General features: G+C 62.8%; 1 protein-coding gene and 1 long non-coding RNA gene across 5 annotated transcripts in view; one reads left to right on the forward strand and one right to left on the reverse strand.

Moving 5' to 3' along the window:
* Positions 1 to 4,294: 4,294 nt before the first annotated feature.
* Positions 4,295 to 14,284, reverse strand: LOC129403393 (uncharacterized). Its single transcript, XR_008629171.1, has 2 exons — positions 13,566 to 14,284; positions 4,295 to 4,983 (listed from the first exon to the last, which is right to left on the reverse strand). It is a non-coding gene; the product is annotated as an uncharacterized LOC129403393 (long non-coding RNA).
* The window catches only part of BCL11B (BCL11 transcription factor B), an 85,245-nt gene continuing 76,241 nt past the window's right edge, over positions 10,997 to 20,000 (forward strand). Inside the window, exon 1 of one of the 4 annotated variants that reach the window (XM_055130909.1) lies at positions 10,997 to 12,638. In XM_055130909.1, the coding sequence (XP_054986884.1) occupies positions 12,581 to 12,638 (58 nt within the window). In that variant the 5' untranslated portion in view covers positions 10,997 to 12,580. The remainder of the gene's footprint in view (positions 12,639 to 20,000) is intronic. The other 3 variants (XM_055130912.1, XM_055130910.1, XM_055130913.1) reach the window with 3 other exon arrangements.

Consider the following 20,000-nt stretch of genomic DNA (forward strand, 5'->3'; position numbering starts at 1 on the left):
GGAGGGGCCCCCGCCCGCCCCTCCACCTCGGCCGGGGCTCCCGCGGCCTGGAAGAGTCGCCTCAGCATCCGGCCACCAGGAGCAGCCAGAGGCGAGCCCAGTCCACGAAGCCCACCCCGGGGCCGGGGGTCCGTACAGAGGGGTCCCGAGGCAGGTGCACCCGGGACTGGCTTCCTGGCCCTTGAACCCCGGACTCTTTCCCCAACAGGACTGAGAGTTCCGGCCTCTTGGCAACACTGCGGTGCTCAGGGCTGACTCCTGGCTCTGGGGGGATCACTCCCGGTGGGCTGCCCCCCCCCTGTGGTGCCAGGGCCCGCCCTCATCATGCGTGTGCAGAGTCAGCGCTCCCGGACGGCTGGGGCTCCGGCTCCTTCCTCGCCACTTTCGGAGACGTGGAACCGGGTGTTCCCTTGGGAGCCCGAGGCCACAGCCCGCGCCCGCAGCCCGGCCCTGGGGGGGTCTGGGAGACCCCCGCACCCACACAGCTTTCCAACGGGCTTCTTGGGACAGCCTGGGGCCGGCCCCTCGCCCCCGGCCCTGGGGCAGGGTAGGGGCTTCTTCCTGCTTTGTTCCAGGAGTTTTCTCTGCCCACACTGCAGGCTGAGGGGGTCGTCCCCGCCCGCAACTTCCTGGATCCCGCCCCCCACCCCCAGTCTGCGCCCGCCATGCTCTGAGGGCACAGGCAGGCTGAGCTCTCCGCCTTGGGTCTCAGGGACAGGCCGCACCTCACTCAAACATCCGACACTGTCTGCCCGTCCCTGGCTCCAGGTGGAGAGGAGAGGAGAGGAGAGGGAAGGGGAGGGGAGGGAATGGGAGGGGAGAGGAGAGGAGAGGAGAGGGGAGGAGAGGGGAGGAGAGGAGAGGGAAGGGGAGGGGAGGGAATGGGAGGGGAGAGGAGAGGAGAGGAGAGGAGAGGAGAGGGGAGGAGAGGAGAGGAGAGGGGAGGAGAGGAGAGGAGAGGAGAGGAGAGGAGAGGGGAGGAAAGAGAGGGAGAGAGAGGGAGAGAGAGGGAGGGATAGAGGAAAGAGGGAGGGAGGGAGGGAGAGAGAAGGAGAGAAAGAGAGAGAGGCAGAGAAAGGGAGAGGCAGAGAGAGGGAGAGAGAGGGAGAGAGAGAGGGAGAGGAGAGAGAGGGAGAGAGAGGAGAGAGGGAGAGAGAGGAGAGAGGGAGAGAGAGGGAGAGAGAGGGAGAGAGGGAGCGGGAGCACTGCAGGTAAAGGCATTAGCCTTGTATGTGGCTTCCTCTGCGGTGACCCTTGTTCTAATCCCCGACCTGCATATGGCCCAGGACTGCCGGGGTCCCCCTCTGAGCACAGGACCGGGAGTAGCCCCTAAGCACCACAGGTGACCCCCCCACCCTCCCGCCCCGTGAGTCTACCCCGCAGGGCTATCCCGGGGGGTGCCGGGAGCAGAGGCGGGCGGGCGAGCCCGGGTCAGTAAGAGGCGAGAAGGCCGAGTCTCTGGGGGGCGACACGCCCGGGCCTGAGGGGCTCTGGGGTGCGGACACTGCGCGGCCCCCGACGGCCCATTACGGGGGCACTGCGGGCCCTGGGCCAGGGACGTTCCCTCTGCCTGGGACAGGCCAGCGGGAAGGGCGGGTGCCCCTGCCTGCTGCCCGAGGCGCCCCGCCCCCGGCCTCGCTGCCCCTATGCGCTCTCGGGCCCGGGGGAGACCAACCCCCACACGGGCCTGCCCCGCCGGCTGCTCTCGCTGGCCCTGGGCCCCCGGGCGCCCCCTCCCCGCAGAGGAGGTGTCCCCAGGCAGCCGGTGGGAATTGGGGCCTCGGTTCCAGTGAGGCTGGCAGGGGGTGGCCCAGACTGGCCCTGTGTCCAGGAACGGTGGACGGCTCTCCCAGGACTAGGTAAGACGAGCCCCCGGCCCTGGCCTTAGGGACCCCCGGGCTCCTGGCTCTGCTGCCGCATCTGTGGTACCACGAGCAGGGACACGGGCAGGACCACAGACAGAGCCACGGACAGAGTCACAGACAGACCACGGACAGAGTCACAGACAGGCCACGGACAGAGTCACAGACAGGGCCATGGACAGAGTCACAGACAGAGCCACGGGCAGGCCACGGACAGAGTCACAGACAGAGCCATGGACAGAGTCACAGACAGGCCACGGACAGAGTCACAGACAGGGCCATGGACAGAGTCACAGACAGGCCACGGACAGGGCCACGGACAGAGTCACAGACAGAGCCACGGACAGAGTCACAGACAGGGCCATGGACAGAGTCACAGACAGGCCACGGGCAGGGCCACGGACAGAGTCACAGACAGAGCCATGGACAGAGTCACAGACAGAGTCATGGACAGAGTCACAGACAGGCCACGGGCAGGGCCACGGACAGGGCCACGGAAGGGCCACGGGCAGGGCCACAGACAGAGTCACAGACAGAGCCACGGACAGAGTCACAGACAGGCCACGGACAGAGTCACAGACAGGCCACAGGCAGGGCCACGGGCAGGCCACGGGCAGGGCCACGGACAGGGCCACGGACAGAGTCATGGACAGAGTCACGGACAGGGCCACAGGCAGGCCACAGACAGAGTCACGGACAGGGCCACAGGCAGGCCACAGACAGAGTCACGGGCAGGGACACAGACAGAGTCACAGACAGAGTCACGGGCAGGGCCACGGGCAGGGCCACAGCGGCATTGACATGACTTCCGCTTTCCCGCTATTCCGAGCGTGGATTCGGGCTTGTCCAAGCTGGCGGTGATGACACCGTCCACGCAGCTGCCTCAGTGCCCCAGCACCCGGACAGGCGCCTACTGTGGTGTGTAGCTGAGACTGTGAGGAAGGGGCAGTGGTGTGCCCACGGGGCTTCTGCAGGCCTGTGTCACAAGAGCCATCAGGGACCCCGGAATGAAGGTCCCCTCCTTTCCCACTGGAACACCCTGCCTGGGAAACGGGGCCACACCCGGGGCCGCCAGCCTGCGTGTGTGTGTGAATGTGTGTGTGAGTGTGTATGTGAGTGTGTATGTGAGTGTGTGAGGGTATGTGAGTGTGTGTGCATGAGTGTATGTGTGTGTATCTTAGTGTGTGTATGTGAGTATGTGTGTGTGAGAGTGTGTATGTTTATGTGTGTGTATGTGAGTGTGTGAGTATGTGTGAGAGTGTGTGTGAGAGTATGTGTATGTGAGTGTGTGTGCACATGTGTATGTGTGTATCTTAGTGTGTACATGTGTGTATGTGTGCATGAGTGTATGTGTGCATGTGTGTGTATCTTTGTGTGTGTGTGAGAATGTGTGTGTGAGTGTGTGTTATGTGTGTGTGCATGTGTGTATGTATATTTGTGTGTGTGTGAGAGAATGTGTGTGTGTGAGAGTGTGTGTGTGTGAGTGTGTTGTGTGTGTGTGTGTCTGGGCACAGCAGAGGGGGAGGGCTCCCGGGGCACAGCCAGCGTCCCTCCAGCTGGCAGGGCGCTGACACTGGCCGTGGGCTCTCGGGCAGGACTCAGGGGAGGGCGGCCGTGTGGACTCAGCCTTCAGTGTCCATCCGTGTAGCCCTGACGGCCGGGCGCGGTGCCGGCGCTGAGGCTAATTGCACGGTGCTGGGAGTCGCCGTGCTGATCCCTGTCACCCGCCAGCCGCTTTCGGAGCACGAGGCGGGTGCGGGGTCTGTGACATCAGCGGCGGGTGTCACCGCGAGGGTCGGCCAGGGAACGCAGCGTCTCCTCGCCGGTTCCTTCACCCCAGGAGACCTTCCCTGGCCCCCCTCGCCCTGGAGGTCCCGTCAGCCGGGGTCTCAGCTTCCCCTCAGAACCGGGGCCGGGGGCGGCAGCCCGGGGCAGCCCGCCCCTCGGGGGGACCCCCTTGGCCTGCAGTGTGGAGGTAAAACCACCTTCGCGGGAGCCGTCCCAGCCCGGGGGTGTCCCCAGGCCGGTCTCGGGGATGCCCTGCCTCTTCCCCTTACTGGGGAGCTATAATCCTCAGAGAACAGAGAGCCCGGGAGTGAGACAATCCAATAAAGTCACAATAAACGCCCGCTTCCCTCCGTCCCCACCTTCTTTAACTCAATTTATTTTTCATTTTGTGGACAGAGATTTAGTCCGGGTATTAGTTTATGATTTTTGCTGAAGGAATTACTCAACACACACACATATAAAGAGGAAATATTATTTTTATCATTTATTTTGTGCCATGTATACCATAGGAGAGAGAGAGGGGGAAAGGGAGCGAAATCACGTCAGTACTGCTGTGTTTTTCATTACAAAGTTATTACATATAGAAATTACTCCAAATTATCTGAAATGAATGGAAATTATGAGGTTTAAATTCCCCAGGTTACTGCAGGCACAGCTCTGGAAATTTATTTTGTCATCTTGCTGAACATAATTGCTACAACAAAATTTCTTCCATTTTACAACGGTGGCATAACTTATTTATACCGGTGTAGCTGTAATTTTACATCAATAACTTGCATGGAAGGAATACACAGGTGGTAATGGAAAACAATAATTTGTACCGAGGTCCAGGTGGAACGGTTGGCTCAGGAAAAGGCTCTCGACACCGTCGCCAACAGCTTGGTGTCACCGCATCCTCGTTCCATCCTGACGGGGCCGCCGGGACCACGTGGTCACTCTCCGTCGCGTCCCCTGGGTCTGGGATGTGACAGCCAGGATGCGACAATCTGCACAGCCAGCCCAGGTGTCCTGGTGGGGAAACTGAGGGAGGGGGGCGGGGCTGGGGACAGACAGGAGAGCCTGGGGGTGACACCTGGCTCCCTCCTGCTCTGGCTTCCCGCTGGGGGGTGCCTTTGGGTACCGAGCTCATTAAGGTGCGTGATAGATTTCCACGGGAGTGGGAGTTTCTGCCAGCAACATCGACAAGTCGATTCCCCAAAAGCGGCGAGGAGAGCCTGGCCCACTAACGCTTTCTACACGACTGTGTTCCTTCGCCGCCGGAATGTGTGGTCTGGGTGCAATATCCAGAGGGTCCCCAAACAGCCGTGCTACCTCCTCAGCTCTCTAATTGTTCCTGTTAAGCAGATACAAATCACGGAAGTGATTTCACCCCCCACCGCTCGGCGTGGGCATGGGGGGGTCCGAAGGTGGCGCTTCAGAACTGGACCCATTGCCTACAGCCGGCCCCGGGGTTGGGGTCCTGCCCCCGCCTGGGGTTCCGTTTCGGGGACAGGCGGGGACGCGGGGCGGAGAGCAGAGAGCCCGAGGACTGGAAGGAAGAGAGGGACGGGCGGAGGGGCTGGGCAGAGGGCTCAAATGGGAGAATTATTTCGAATTTTTTAAATTTTATTTTCGCTTGGGGGGGGTCACACCTTCCTCCTGGCTCTGTGCTCAAGGATCACTCCTGGCGGGGCTTGGGAAATCGTAAGGGACGCTGGGGACGGAACCCAGCTCGGCCGTGTGCCAGGCAACCGCCCACCCGGCTGCACTATCTCAGACCCCCGCCTCCGTGGATCAGAAGCCACAGTTGTTGGACAATCCCCCAGGTTTAAAAATCATAGTGTAATCTTTTTTTTTTTTTTTGAGAAGACCCAGATTAAACTAATAGCAGAACACACAGCACCCCAGCCTCTCGGATTTCCCCGAGCAGCATTAATTATCTTTTGTTGTAGCAAATTGTCTGTCTCGTAAATTGCACAGAGTGGTGTCTTCGAGCAGATGCAATATTTTAATAAGGAGTGCAAGGACAGGAGCAGCGTCCGTCCGTCCCTCCGTGCTCCCTCCGGCTCCAGTTCAGAGCTGGAAATTGCGGCTTCCCGAGCTCCTTGCAATTTCTTTCCCTTTCTCGTATTGTGTGTGTGTGTGTGTGTGTGTGTGTGTGTGTGTGTGTGTGTGTGGCGGTGGGGAGGTGGGGAGGGTCACATCTGGTGGGGGGGGCTCTGGGGGCGGCTTCCACTCCCATGTGTGGTCCTCCGAGGACCAGGATGTGCTGGGGGGCCTCCCGTGGAGAGTGCTCCCCCGTGAAGCCCACCCGGGCCCGTCCCCGTGCCCGGAGGGAGGGGCGCCCTTGCCGTGTGTTTTCGAGGATGCAAACTACCTTTGCCGCATTCACTCGAAAGCAGCCGTGGCTGTTTCTAAAACTACAAAACAACAGCTGAGCGCTCCAGAAGCCTCTTCCTTTCCAGCTCTGCGCCGCATGTCTGAGAGAAGGTGCTGGCTGGCTTTTATTTTTATTTTTGGGTGAGCGCCCCCCGCCCCCGCCCCCCGCGCAGCCTTCTCATTAGCAGGCCTGACTCACGGCTCGCCCTCCTTCCCTGCCTCTCTCCAGCGCGGCTCTCGCCACACTGCCACGGATTCCGGGGCGCCACCTCGGAGGGGTGGGGGGCGTGACAGGGGCTCTTGGAGAGCCTGGGGCTGGGGGGGGGCAGAGCTGACACTGACTCAGTCTACAGCTCCTGCTTCGCACGTCCTGCAACTTCCTCTCTCTGCCCTGCTGAGGGATACGGACGCGTTAGTCCGCAGGGCCGCGGGATGCTGGCTGGGGAGGCCGTCATGACCGCAGGCCGCCCGGTGGCCGGGGCTGCCTCCTGGCTTTGGACACTGCGCGAGTGTCCTTCAGGCAGCCGGGTCGGGACTGGAAACTGCCCGCGAGCGTCTAAGCTGGTTCCCCAAATGAGCCTCCTTAACCCCCTTTCTCAGCGGGTCCTCCCTGGGTTCCCCTCTGGCGGGGTTGGTGGTCACGAGACTGAATGTGTGTGTGTGTGTGTGTGTGTGTGTGTGTGTTGTGTTATAGGTTCAGTTATACAGGTTTGGAGACTCAGTGGCAAGAGGAAATGCAGCTGAGGGACCTTTTTTGGTCATGCACAGAATGCAGACACACGCATGTACGCGCACGCACGCATGCATGCACGCACGCACACACACACACACACACACACACACACGGATCTCTAGCATCAGAGATCAGGGACAGGATGGGGTTGGTGGTATCTTATCATTTTCATGAACAATCTATTTTCCCCAGGTCCACACTAACTGGGTGTTACCAGTCCCTACCAAATTTGAATTGATGACTCAACTAAAGAATTAAAATTAGCAAGGCAAGAAAATTCCAAATGAGGTGAGAAAACTGTAGAAATAGTCCCAGATCCTCTAGTACAGAGCCATTCAATCTCATCTCTGGTGACAGGGACAGGCCTAGGAACATTCAATGTGGGTGTGAGTCTTTTTCATATACGAAGAGCTGGGTAAGTATTTTTTTTAAAAGGAAAATAATACATGAATCAGGAACAGCGGATTAGATTTAACCCCTTGCCGGCTATAGCTGTCATCTTGCCTCTGAGTTTCCCCAGCCTCTGTCTGTGTCCCTGGTCGGCACCTCTACGAGTGCCCAAGAGTCACTTACAGAAGCACACCGGGCACCAGGGATGGGACTTTTGAGATAAGGCAATGCTGCTGGGATCTGTCCTAAGAGAGAAGCTTCTAGAACAGTTGTCAGAAGGCGACTCTGTGGTCTTGCCTTTGTCAAAGGCGACAATGCAAAACAGCTCCTCCAAATCCAGCAACGCCTGAACGTATGGTTCTTGGAAACCTGACGATATTTATAGCACTGATGTCAAATAATCCCTGGAGGGATGTCAGGACCCCCCTCCCCACCATCCCCACCCCCACCCCCACCAATGACCCCTTTGTCCTGTTCTCCTTCTGGATGTGACGGGTCCTGGAGATGTGAGAATGGGAAGGGAGGAGATGAAGACCATCTCGGGCGTCTGATTAATATGCGCACAGCTGTAATTCGCGTGGACTCCCTTGAAAGTTAGGACAAGCCAATCCACAAGCCTTGCGTTTGTTCTCCACATCACAGGCAGTTGTGTTTATGAGCCCAATTATGAAAACGGGAGAGAGGTGGCCGGCACAGTTAGCTTCTGGATCTGCCCTCACCTGTGAACACAGAGTTGCATCCTGGCACCAATTAGGATTACTAGTATATTTTTTTTAGCCCTTAGACATGAAGTCGGGCTTCACCTGGGAAGATGGGCGGTTGAGTTTTCCTGTGGCCGTGAAGTTTTCGAGCAGGGATGGAAGGCAGGGAATCCAGACGGAAAAACCTCTCTCTGGGCTGCCGACCATAGCAGGCAGCACCAACAAACAAAACCTCCAATTTCCTTCCAGTGGAAACACTGGCAGCCCCCCCACCCCCCTTTCCAGGGACTCTTGCTTATCTTGATCCTTTCCGAATTTTCAGTGGGTTCATGGAAGAGAAAATATAACAGCTCCGAGAGCAAAGCAAACACGGTCAAATCGTGAGCAGAGCCCCACGTCAGGGAAAGCTAATTAGTGAGAATGGTTCAAAGAATTTTAAAATGTGAAGCCAGGCTCTGAGTTGCGTCTGTTTCATCTAAACACCCCCCCCCCCCCCCCCAGCAACACAGGGAACCAGACCTGCACATGCTTCATAAAAATACACTCTGATTTGATGGCGTGATTTCTGATCTCGGAATATTCCTTCCACAAAGAAATTTAAAGTGGCAGAAGAGATGGGGGGGGGGGGGTGTTGGATCTGCAGGAACACGCCAGTCGCGAGCGAAGAAGAAAGCGGGCAAATATTTGTGGGTTCAAAAAGCGGTTGGACAGCTGCTTTTTTTTCTTTTCTTAAAGCGAGTGCAGAAAAAGAAAAAGTTGGGGGGGGGGGCGCGTGCTTTTTCTTGGCGTTTGGTTCCAGCCTTGCAAAGCGCCAGGTGAGGGGCGCTCAGGAGGCCTGCCCAAGACACGGGCCCACTCGGCTTCGGAACCACCTCCCACGGTCCATTTCTATTGGCACAAGCAAAGCGCCACAGACAAGCCCCCCTCCCCCTTCCAAACAAAGTCACGGTGGATGCGCGCGTGGGGTGGCTGAGTGCGTGTGCGCGTGTGTGCATGTGTGCGTGTGTGCGTGTGCGCGTGTGCGAGCAGACCTCCCCAGAAGCGCCGGCCCGCCGGCCCCCAGCAGCCGTGGGCTCCGGCCGTGGCCCTCGCCCTGCGCCGTGGGCGCCCGAGGGGAGCGCGGCGGCGTGGGCCGGGCGGGTCGCGGCGCGGCTGGGCGGGAAGGCGAGCCGGTGCGCCGCAAGACTAAAGGGGGAGCTGTGAGACCAGACATTAGCAGCTTCCCGAGCTCGCGAGGCCCGTGCCAGACGGGCAGAGGGAAAAGGAGGAGCCTGGAGCCGCCGCGGGGATCGCGCGCCCGCCGCCTCGCGGGGGAGCGCAGCAGGGCGCGGGGCCCAGCGCGGGGCCGGCCGGGGCCGGGCAGGGCCGAGCCGGGCCGGGCCGGGCCGGGCCGGGCCGGGCAGGGCAGGGCAGGGCGGCCTGGGCCCGGCGGCCGCGGGGTGGAGCGCGCGGCGAGTGGCGGCGTGTCCGGCCCTGCGCCCGCCCGCCCGCGCGCGCGGCCCCTTCCCGCCGTCGGGGCAGCGCGGGCCAAGGAGGAAGTGCTCCCCGGTCAGTCTGGGCCCGCGCGCCCCCCTCCCCGGCCCCCTGGCCCCTGGTCCTCTCCAGGAGAGGGCGGCGGCCAGGTAGGTAGGTCGGTCCACCGGCACCCCCCCAAAGCGTAGACCAGACCCACTCCGTTGTCATCAGCCCCTGGAGAGGGAGGGTCCGAGTTGGGACTCAGGGCGCCAGACCGCAGGCGCCCGCGGACACCGGGAGCCCCGGGCCTGGCCCTGGCGCTGTGTGACCTGGCCTCAGTGCTAGCCTTCTCTGGAGGCGCCTCACCCCGCCAGTATCCGGAAACCGGCCACCAGCCCGCCCCAATTTCAGACGGGGCTACCTGGGTCTGTGTGGCGAAGGGATTCTTAAAAAGTTGGTTAAAGGTGCTTAATTTTTTTTTTTTTTAAAACTTGGGCCAATTTTTTTTTTTCCTGGAAAGGTTTCCGCGGTGGGCTGGATGGAGCAGAGGAAGCTCCCAGGCTGAGGACCAGGCTCGGTCCGGGCCGGGTGCGCGCGCCCTTCCCGGGTGACCGGCCAGGCCTTGCACAAATCTGCAAGCTCGGGCACATTTGCTTAATTGGGGGGGGGTGCTGGGGGAGGCGTGGAAGGAGATGGGGGCGCGTTTCCTCCTAATCTAGGCGGAGGGTGCCTCGCCCTCCCCAGACCCCCGGGGAACAAAAAGCCCCCGGGGGCGCCCCGCCCTCCCAGAAAAAAAAGCCCCAGGGAGCCGGGCGCGCGCCCCAGGCACCTCGGCCCAGCCGCGGGCGCCAGGCCCCTGGGCGGGGCGGGTGGGTGCAGCTGGGCTCACCCGGGAAACCCAGCCCAGGGCCAGGCCCCGACCCGCCCCGGCCAGACCTGGGAGCCGGGAGGAGGAAGCAGGGTCCCCGGTGAGTGGCGGCGGCCCCGCGGGCCAGGCCGGCCGAAGCCCACGTGGGCCCCAGCTGGAGACGGGTGTGCGCGGGGGTGTCTGCTCTGACCCGCCTGGCCTTGCCCTGGGGCCACCGACAGGCCCCCACAACTCCTCTGGCCCCCAGAGCCCCCCCCACCTCTAAGATCAAAGGGCTGCGAAGACAACTGCCCAGCCTGACCAGCAATTTCCAGTCCAGCTGGGCCGAGGTGGGGGGGCGAGGGGGGGGCGCAACGCCCAGGTTAGCTGCAACCGCCGTCGGGAGGAGGGGGCAGGGTCACCCACACTTGTTACTAAAGAGATCTGACCACACCTGCCCCTGGCCAGCTGCTCCCAGCCCCACATTCCACGTGGGGCGAAGCCCGCCGCTTCCCTTTGCGCTGCCCACGGACCCCAGCGGCCCTGAGTGGGTGCACACTGGTGGGGGGTGGGAGAGGAGGCAGGGAGAGCCGGGGGCTGGGGGGCCCACCCCAGCCTCGTGTGCCGCGCCTCCCCCAAATGTGCTCTTGGTCATCTCCGCTCGCTCACTTTGTCCACCCACTGGGCTCTCCCAGAATTAGTTTCTATTGGGATTGCAGCGGGACACCGGCTCTTTGGGGGGGAAGTTTGCCTCCGACCTCCCCTCTCCCCCCAACCCCCTGCAGCAAAAGTAAAAACAAGCTACTTTTCCTGGGAGCTGAGGCAATTGGTCAACTCCAGCCCCACCCCCCTCCCCCGGAGCCTTGCGATGGGTGCGCAGGGACTTCAGCTAAGTTACTTGCAGCACGCGGCGCTCCCCCCCACCCCGCTTCTCCAGGGGGTCCCGCTCCCAGGAGGGGAGGCGGGATGGGGAGGATTTTCTTTTATTTAAAAATATCGTGCGCTCCCTCCCCTTGGGCGCCGCCAGTGCCCGGGGACAGGAGCAGAGCCCGGAACCCAGCACGCACGTGTGGCCGGCTGCACTGCGGGTGTGCGCAGGGGCGCGTGGGGCTGTGTGTGTGTGTGTGTGTGTGCGCCCGGGAGCGCCAGCGAGTGTGTGTGTGTGTGTGCGTGCGTGTGTGTGAGTGCGCGTGTGTGTGCGCGCGCGCCCGGGTGTGTGCATGCGTGCGTGTGTGTGTGTGTGTGTGTGCGCTTTCTTGTTCTTGCCGGGTACAATGTTAAAAAGCCACCGCTAGTCGCCCCCAGTGCTCCGACTCTCTGGGTCTTTTTGTCTCTAGTGCAGATTAAACGTCACGTCCGCACTTGAACTTGAATTTTATCCCATTGTACAGAGGCAGCCCCAGCCATAGAGAGACCGAGAGCTCCCGGAGAACCCGGACTCCGCCATCTTCACGTTGCAATCTATAGCTCCCAGTCCGCGCCGCTCCGACCCGGGCGCACGGCGAGCCGCCCCGCGCCCGCTCCCCCCGGGCCGCGGCGCCAGGGGAGCGCGGGCAGCGCTGCCGGATCCGGCGCGGCTGCGGCCGGCGCCAGCCTGCCAGGTGGACGGGGAAGGAGCCGCTCCCGGAGTCCCCCCGAGCCTCGGAAGGGTCAGTCTCGGAGGAAAAAAAACAAACCCGCCGACAGCAAACCTCGAGCCTGCCCCCCCTCGCCGGCCCTGGCAGTTTTTGCATTGCTTTGGGTTTTTTTGAGGGGGCGGGGTGAGGGGGTACGAGACAAGTCCCCAAGTTTTCTTTGCTTCCCCCCTTTCTTTGGCTTCTTTTCTTTTATTATAATTTTTTTTTATTGGTTGCAATTTTTCCCTACCCCCCCCCCCCTCGCAACTCCCCTCCGGGCTCGCAGCGCGCGTTCCACCGGGCAGAGCCTCAAAGTGCCGCAGCCGGTGCAAAATCCAATTTAAGTTCAAGAAGACATTTACAAGTCCGGGAGGCCAAGCAGTTGGAAGAAGTGCAAGCGATCCTCTGTTCCTTCACCAGAATATATTTTTAAAGAAACCAGCCAGTCCGCGGCCAGCAGCACCAGAAGCAGCTCACCCCCCGCCTCTTTCTCCTCTTTGAGATCGAGGTGGGTTTTTAATTCTTCTCTCCTTTTTTTTTTCTTTTTGCAAACAAAACAACACAAAAACAAAAAAAAAAAGCCAGCATAGAAGAAACAGCAAAATAAAGAAGAAGAAGAAGAAGAAGAAAAAGAAAAAGAAGAAGAAGAAGAGGGGAGGAAAAGGGCCAGAGAGGAAGGGAAAAAAAAAACCAAAACAAAACGCCGACCCGGGCTAGCAGGAGGCGCGGCGGCGGCGGCGGCGGCGGCGGCGGCGGCTCGGACCCCCTCCCCCGGCTCCCCCCATCATCACTGCGGCTCTCCGGGCGATGCCAGAATAGATGCCGGGGCAATGTCCCGCCGCAAACAGGGCAACCCGCAGCACTTGTCCCAGAGGGAGCTCATCACCCGTAAGTGTGCGCGGCGCGCGCGCGCGGGGCCGGCCGCGGGGCTCGGGGCGCCCGGGGCTGGGGACCGCGGGCCGGGCGCCGCCGGGGAGCCCGCCGGGGCGGCGCGCGGGTGCAGCGCCCGGCTCGGGGGGCGCGTGCGGGGGGCCGGGAGCGGCGGCGGGGGTGTGGGGGTGGGGGTCCTGGGGAAAGTTTCCGAGCCGCCCCGGGGAGCGGGCGCGCGTTGCGGCGCGGGGCGGCGCGGGGCCGGGCCGGGGCCGGGGCCGGGGCCGGGCCGCAGGGGGAGGCGTGTGCGCGCCCGAGCCCGGCTGGACACTCCGGCCCGCGGCGCGGCGTGTGTGGCGGCGGCGGCGGCGCTGCCGGCGGGGTTGGCAGAGGAGGGGGAGGGGGCCGGGGGAGAGCCGAGGGGGAGGGGGCGGTCGGGAAAAGTTGGCGAGCGCGTGGGTCCGCGCGGGCGGCGCGGGCGGAGGTGAGCGGGGCGCGCTCCGGGCCGGGGGGCCGCGGGGTCCCCCCACCCCGGCCGCCGCCGCCGCCGCCGGGTCCGGGGAGGGCGCCCGCCGGCCGCGCCGGGGCTGGCATTCCGCAGCCGCCTTTCTCTCCTCCCGCTGTTTGCAGAAGAATCCAGCTGCGCGGCGGTTTGCCGGTCGAAAGCACCCCCACCCCCCTCCAGCTCCCCACCTCCGTCTGTCTCCTGGGATGAGCGCTTCTTCTTTCCCCCCACTCCAAAAAAAAAGAAAGAAAAAAAAAAGGAAAAGGTGGTGGTGGTGGTGGGGGGAGAGATTGGGGGTTGGTGAAAAATCCCCGCCACGGGGGAAAAAAAGGGGGGTTCTCGGCGAGGAGTGGGGAGAGAGGGATGTGCTGGCAGGAGAGTTCCAGGGGGGCGAGGAGAGGAGAGGGAGAAGGACCGAGAGCGCCCGACCCATCTCTTACCCGCCGCCGGGCGCTCTCCTCTCCGCGCGATAAACAAGGCGGGTCGCCGAGGGCCCGGCCCCGGCCCGCGCGTCTCCAGCGGCAGCGCCCGGCTGGTTTCTTTGGAAAGGGGCAGCGGCGCGCGGGCGCGCGGGCGGGCGCCGGGCCGGGGCCGCCGCGGTGCCCGCTGCCCGGTGGTGCCCGCTGCCCGCTGCCCGCCCGGCACGGCCGCTCCCCCGGCCGCGGGGCTCCGCGCGCCCGCGCCGCGCTCCCCGCCGCCGCCCTTGCCTCTCTCGCCGTGCCCGCGTCGCTCGGTCGCCGCAGCCAGCCGCGTTTCCCCCTCGCTCTTCCTTGGCTTTCTATTTATTTTTTTTTTCCGTAAAAAAAAAGAAAAAACCACGTTTCTTTTTTATTATTGCAAGAGAAAGAAAAACATCCTCGGGGTGCCATGGAGACTGCGGGCAGGTCGGGTGCCTGCAAAATGCGCCCGAGCGAGCCACCTCCTCGGGCTGGGGCCGGCAGCGGGTGGCGGAGCGGGCTGCGCGCCCAGCCGCCCGCGAGGACTGGCTGCCCGGCGGCCGAGAGCCGAATATTTATGTTATATTTTAAAAAATTTAAATAAATAAATAAATATATATAAAGGGGTTCTCCCCTCCCCTGAAAAGCCGGCATAGGAGCCATCTGCGCCCGAGCGTTTGCGCCTGCCATCTCTCCTTTGTTACGGCAGATACATTAGTAAGAATTTGTGGATTTATTATTATTTGGGGGGGAAGGGGAGGGGACTGGGTAATAAAGTGGGGTTCGCCTTGGGAGAGGGGGCCATGATGCCTTTTTGGAGGGAGGGCCGGGAACTTCTCCTTTATTTTCCACCCCGGTACTGTATCAAAAGCAGGAGTCACTGGTTGCATTTAAAAACAGAATGTTCCGCCACCAGATTGGAGCCGGGCTTGAGCAAGGTCCTTCTCTGCAGTTGTCATTTTGTCCTTTCCCCGGCTGCAGGCCTGGCGGCCCGGCCTGCCTGCCACCCTCCTCCAGGGCCGGCCGCCGGCGGAGCACTGGTGTACAGGGCTCTCCTCGTGCAGGCTGGCTTCTCTAGGAGGCAATTTGCCCCAGTCGCTGGTGGATAATTGCAGGGGCTGATTTGGAGGAGGGGGAGTCTGGGGGGCTGCTGTGGCGAGGGGTCTGTCGGGGGTGCTGGTGGCGGTGTCAGGGCCGGAGGGGCAGGTCGTACGAGTGGTGTGCCTCTTTCCCCCTGGCTTCCCCTCTGGAGAGACCAGGGGCCAGTCCTGGCCTGGACGGACGTGGCAGCGGGGCCTGGGGGTCCGGGGAGGGGGCCTGGTTGCGTTTCCTTCCGTCCTTCCTCTCTTCCGTGGCTCTCTGTGGCCATGCTTGCTCGGAGCCCGGTGCCCGGGTGGGGAGAGCCGGCAGACACCAGGGCCGGGGCATGGGGGGGACCGAGCAAAAGCACAGGAACTGCTGGAGCAGACAGACAGCCACGGCTCTGTGTGTGTGTGTGTGTGTGTGTGTGTGTGTGTGTGTGTGTGCTGGGTGGGGGGGCACACACGCGCCCAGGGCATGTGTAGGGCTCGGCGCGGGGAGAGTGGTCCGACTAGTTCTTTATGATCAAACGGCTTTTCTCCGTGTCCTGGGTCAACCCTGGAGCTGTCTCCCGTGCAGGCCCGAGCACACCCCGACCCCCTCTCTGCAGGGACTCGAGCGTGGTGGTGGTGGTGGGGGGTGGGGGTTGAGGGTGCCCTGGCGCCCCTGGGGAAGCAGGCAGGGTGCTGTGGCAGCCCCAGCCCGGCTCGGGGGGTCGGGGTTCCCTGTGCGGGGTTTGAGTGTAGAGGGAGCGGGAGGCTGGGTTCTCCAGGGATGATGCAACTCAGGATAACTGATGGTGTGGGGAACACACGCGGAGCACACGCGTGGCGTGGGGGGTGCGGGGGTCAGGGAAGAGTCTAGAACCAGCTGGCTGAGTGTATGGGCCGAGCAGAGAGGGGGCCGCGGCCCAGGAGGGGAACCGAGGGTTCTGGTTTATCTCAGACGATTCCACCCAGATGCACCTGGCTGCTGCGACCCGACTGTTCACAGAACAGACGCAGGAGAACAGCGGGGCCCTGCGGAGCCCCTGGACAGCCCGGCGCGGGCTGCTGGGGGCATCAGGGGAGGAGAGAGGGTCGTGACCTCCAGTTCCAGATGGAACTTGGGGGCTCTGGGGAGAAAGGGAGACACGGCCGGTCAGCCACCCCCGTGCCCCCGTGGAGGTGGGTGCTTCACCAACAGGTTTCCCGGGGACACCGTGGTCGCCTGCAGGGGTACACAAGAGCCCCAGCCCTGGTCGTGGGACCTGGCCGAGCTGCTGTGTCTGCACGGCTGCCCTGGCCGGGGCTGCCTGCACAGCCCCCTCGCCCTCCCCGGGGAAGGGGGCTTCCACGCGGGGCCACGGAGACCCGGCGTCTCTTTTGTCTCTGCGTCCCAGGGACCTGCTAGGGCGCTGTGAAGCCGGAGTGTCTGCTCCACGAAGGCAGCCGTGCTCGTGGACCGGCTTAAGTGTGTGGAGCGGTGGGTCCTCGGGGGAGAGAGACACCCTCTGGGGGGCTCCAGGAAGCCGCCCCGGTTCATCCGCCATCCCCGCCCGCCCGAGGGGAAACGGCCCTGTGCGGCTTTAACACCCCCCGGTATTTTGAAAGGCGCCCCTTTCTCTCCTCAAATATTACGTCCCTGCACACATGCCTTTCCCGGGGTGGCGTGGGGGAGGGTCCTGGCAGCCCGGCCTTCGCCTTGTTCATTTTCGGGGGGATCTGGCTTGGGCAAAACTGCTTCCCCACGGAGTCGTGCGAGCGAGCGTGGTTGGTTTTGGTGACCTGGCCTGGAAGTGTGGCCTAGAGATGGGACAGAGGCCAGGGTTACGGTTGGGGTATATGGGTGCGTGTGTGCGCGTGTGCGTGTGCATGTGTGTGCGTGTGTGACTCTCTGTGCAAGGCCAAGTGGGGCCTGGACACCACAGGGAAGGCCGCTCTGGCTGGGGACTGTCGTCAGAATTAAGTCTCAGGTGGGAGAGGGGCGACGCTGGCCAGCAGGTTCCCGTCTTCCTGCGGGGGCCGTGCCCGCCGTCTGGCTCCTGTCCGAGCGGACCGGGGCAGCCCTGCCTGTCGCCCCGACGACCCTGCTCCTGTCCCTTCCTTCCTCCGGCGTGTCCAGTCGGCGCGGTCCCTGGTGCTTGCTTGTCAGATGAGGCACTTTCCAAAATAAACTTTCCGAGGCTGCGAGGCGGAGGCTGCGGCAGCTAGGGGGAGCTCGGCGCCCGTGTCATGGCCGGCCCCGCCGCCCGGCGGGCGGGTGGGCAGGCAGCCACCGAGGTGGACCGGCTGCAAAATGTCTTTAAGTGTGAAGTGCAAGATTGATTTTCCTGCAGAGAACCGGAGCAGGACTCGGCGAGGGGAGAAGTTTGGGAGGCCCGGGGTGGCGGCCCCGGCCGTGACCGGCACGCCCCTCCCAGAGCGAGAACAGGCGTCCGTGCCCGTTGTCGCGATCAGAGTTAAGATGGTTCCTTTCCAATGGGCGTGTGTCCCTCGTGCCCGGAGCCTGGGCTTGCACCCGCCGAGACTGCCCAGGGGTCCGAGGAGGCGTTCGTGACGGGGCCGGAGTGTGTGTGTGTGTGTGTGTGTGTGTGTGTGTGTGTGTGTGTGTGTGTGTGTGTAGAGGCGGCTCTGGGGACATCATGGACCTCACACGGCACGACAGTGGCAATCCTTTCGGCTGGGGTTTTTATAGCACTCACATTCTCAGTTCCACGTAGTAGGTGCTGTTCCCCCCTGTGCTCGGGGAAACGGCAGCAGTCCCCAGGGAGAGAAAATGCCAATTCCAGTGACATGTGAAACTTTGTTCGGGAGGCGTGGAGGCTGCCGGCAAGGGCGAATGCCTTTCGCCCCCGAACAGGGCTCTCGATGTGTGGTTTCGAAGGAGCCTTCACCCCCCAGCACCCCCCTCCCTGCCCCAGCTCCCCCTTCCATGTGGAATTCAGGGTCCGAGAATCCTGGGGCTTTAGACCCCGGTGGTCCCGGTGCTCAAAGGGTGTCTCTCCCGTGTCCCAGACCGCGGCCGCCTGCACGGCTTGTGCCGGAGCCCGGCGCCCGAGCCTGCTCTCTGGGCAGAAGAGTCTGCTCGAGGCAGGAAAGGGTGCTTCATGCTAACCTGAAGAGAAATAAATTAGGTCAGACAAAAGCTGAGGGCCGTCATCAGCCGCAGAAAGCGCCTCGGCTCCCCGGCTCGGGGGGCCGGCGATTTATCTGATGATTCTCTCGACTGCATCTCATGTTTGAATCGGGCCCGTTGGAGGCCGGGCTGTGACTCGGGGCCCGAGAGACACCAGGAGCACAAACAGCTCCCTGTGGCGATCTCCACCCTCGGTGCTGGCCTGGGGCTGGGGGCGGGGGGCTCGCACCCGCCGCGATGCCCAGAGGAGCCGGGCACCGTGCTCCGGGGAAGTTGTCGCCGGGGCCGTGCTGGCTGCCTTGGGGACAGCGTCCCCGCCTTCTCGGGCGCAGTCCTCGGGGGAGCCCCCCCCCCCCCCCCCGGCCACCTGCTTCGTCCTCCTGTAGCTGACGCCAGTCGAGGGCTCCCGGCTGGGGTCAGAGTGGGGAACCGCACCCGGGCACCTGTAGGCAGAGCCGCGTTGGTGCCGCGCCCGGCTGGGAAGGAGACGTGAGCGTGGTCCCCGAGGCCGTGCGGACGGAGGGGTCTCGGGGGCGAGGGAGGGACAGACAGGCCACCAGCAGCTCCGTCGCGAGCCGGCACTGTGCAGAGGGCCTGGGGTCCCTGCGTGCTGCCCTCTCTCCCCTCCCCCTGCCCACCCCACTCCACAGCCCAGCCCCGGGCACGCCCGCCGCCCCTGCCCCAGACCGAGGACCAGGCGTCCACCGCGAGGGAGTGGGAAGTGGCCCGGCCTGCGCAGGGACTCGGTCTCGTGTTCCCTGCCAAAGTGACACCAGATCGGGCTGAAGGAGCGGAGCGGCGTGCGGCTGCCGGCGAGCGTGCCTTTGTGTCGTTGTGGAGGACGCGCCATGCCTCCCTCCGCAGGCAGCCGGGGGCCTGCCGGCTGTGCAGTGCGCCGGCCCGCGCGGGTTTACTGTCGCGAAATCCCAGGCCACACAAAACCCAGCGACTTCAAAGTTAAAAGAGAGGTGGAGGGAGAGGGGGAGAGAGGGGGGGAAACACAACAAAACACCCAAGCCTGTGTCGTACACAACTTTTTTATGACCCCCTTCCACTTCGCTGTCGAAGGGCGGCTCGCGGGGTGGAGTGTCTGCCACCAAAACAACCCCCAGTCGTGACTCCAGAAAGTTGGATGCCAGCACTCAGGCCAGTGTCCCTGCGACCAGCGGGAGCCTCAGCATGGCGGCTGCTTAGAATTGAAAATAAAAGCAACAAGGTGTGTGAGTGTGTGTGAGTGTGTGTGTCTGTGTGTGTGTCTGTGTGTGTGTCTGTGTGTGTGTGTGTGTGAGGATGAACCTGGAAGTGACAGGTTGGGAGCAGCCGTGGCCCTGGTGTGTGTCTGTGTGTGTGTCTGTGTGTGTGTGTCTGTGTGTGTGTGTGTGTGTGTGTGTGTGAGGATGAACCTGGAAGTGACAGGTTGGGAGCAGCCGTGGCCCTGGTGTGTGTCTGTGTGTGTGTCTGTGTGTGTGTGTCTGTGTGTGTGTGTGTGTGTGTGTGTGAGGATGAACCTGGAAGTGACAGGTTGGGAGCAGCCGTGGCCCTGGTGTGTGTCTGTGTGTGTGTCTGTGTCTGTGTGTGTGTGTGTCTCTGTGTGTGTGTGAGGATGAACCTGGAAGTGACAGGTTGGGAGCAGCCGTGGCCCTGGTGTGTGTCTGTGTGTGTGTGTGTCTGTGTGTGTATGTGTCTGTGTGTGTGTGTGTCTGTGTGTGTGTGTCTGTGTGTGTGTGTGTCTGTGTGTGTGTGTCTGTGTGAGGATGAACCTGGAAGTGACAGGTTGGGAGCAGCCGTGGCCCTGGTGTGTGTGTGTGTGTGTCTGTGTGTGTGTCTGTGTGTGTGTGTGTGTGTGTCTGTCTGTGTCTGTCTGTGTGTGTGTATGTGTCTGTGTGTGTGTGTGTCTGTGTGTGTGTGTGTGTGAGGATGAGCCTGGAAGTGACAGGTTGGGAGCAGCCGTGGCCCTGGCGGCCGGCTGGGTGCTGGGCTTGCAGCCTCCGCGGCCTGGGCCGGGCCTGGCTTGTCCCCGGGAAGAGGCCGAGCGAGCAGGCAGCCGCGCCGCTCCCCACCCTGTCTCTGGGGCCTTCCTGGCCCTGGGGATGCCGGGGGGCTGCTGGGCCCCTCCAGACGCAGCGCCTGCTCTCGTGGATCGAGACACGCTCGTCGTCAGGAGCAACCTGTGGGCTCAGGACCCGGGAGCACGCTGGCGATTTCCCCGTGCGTCGGGGTCTGTCCCTGTTTCCCCTCTGC

Source organism: Sorex araneus, chromosome 3 (genome assembly GCF_027595985.1).
Source record: "Sorex araneus isolate mSorAra2 chromosome 3, mSorAra2.pri, whole genome shotgun sequence".
In the NCBI taxonomy this organism is placed as follows: Eukaryota; Metazoa; Chordata; class Mammalia; order Eulipotyphla; family Soricidae; genus Sorex; species Sorex araneus.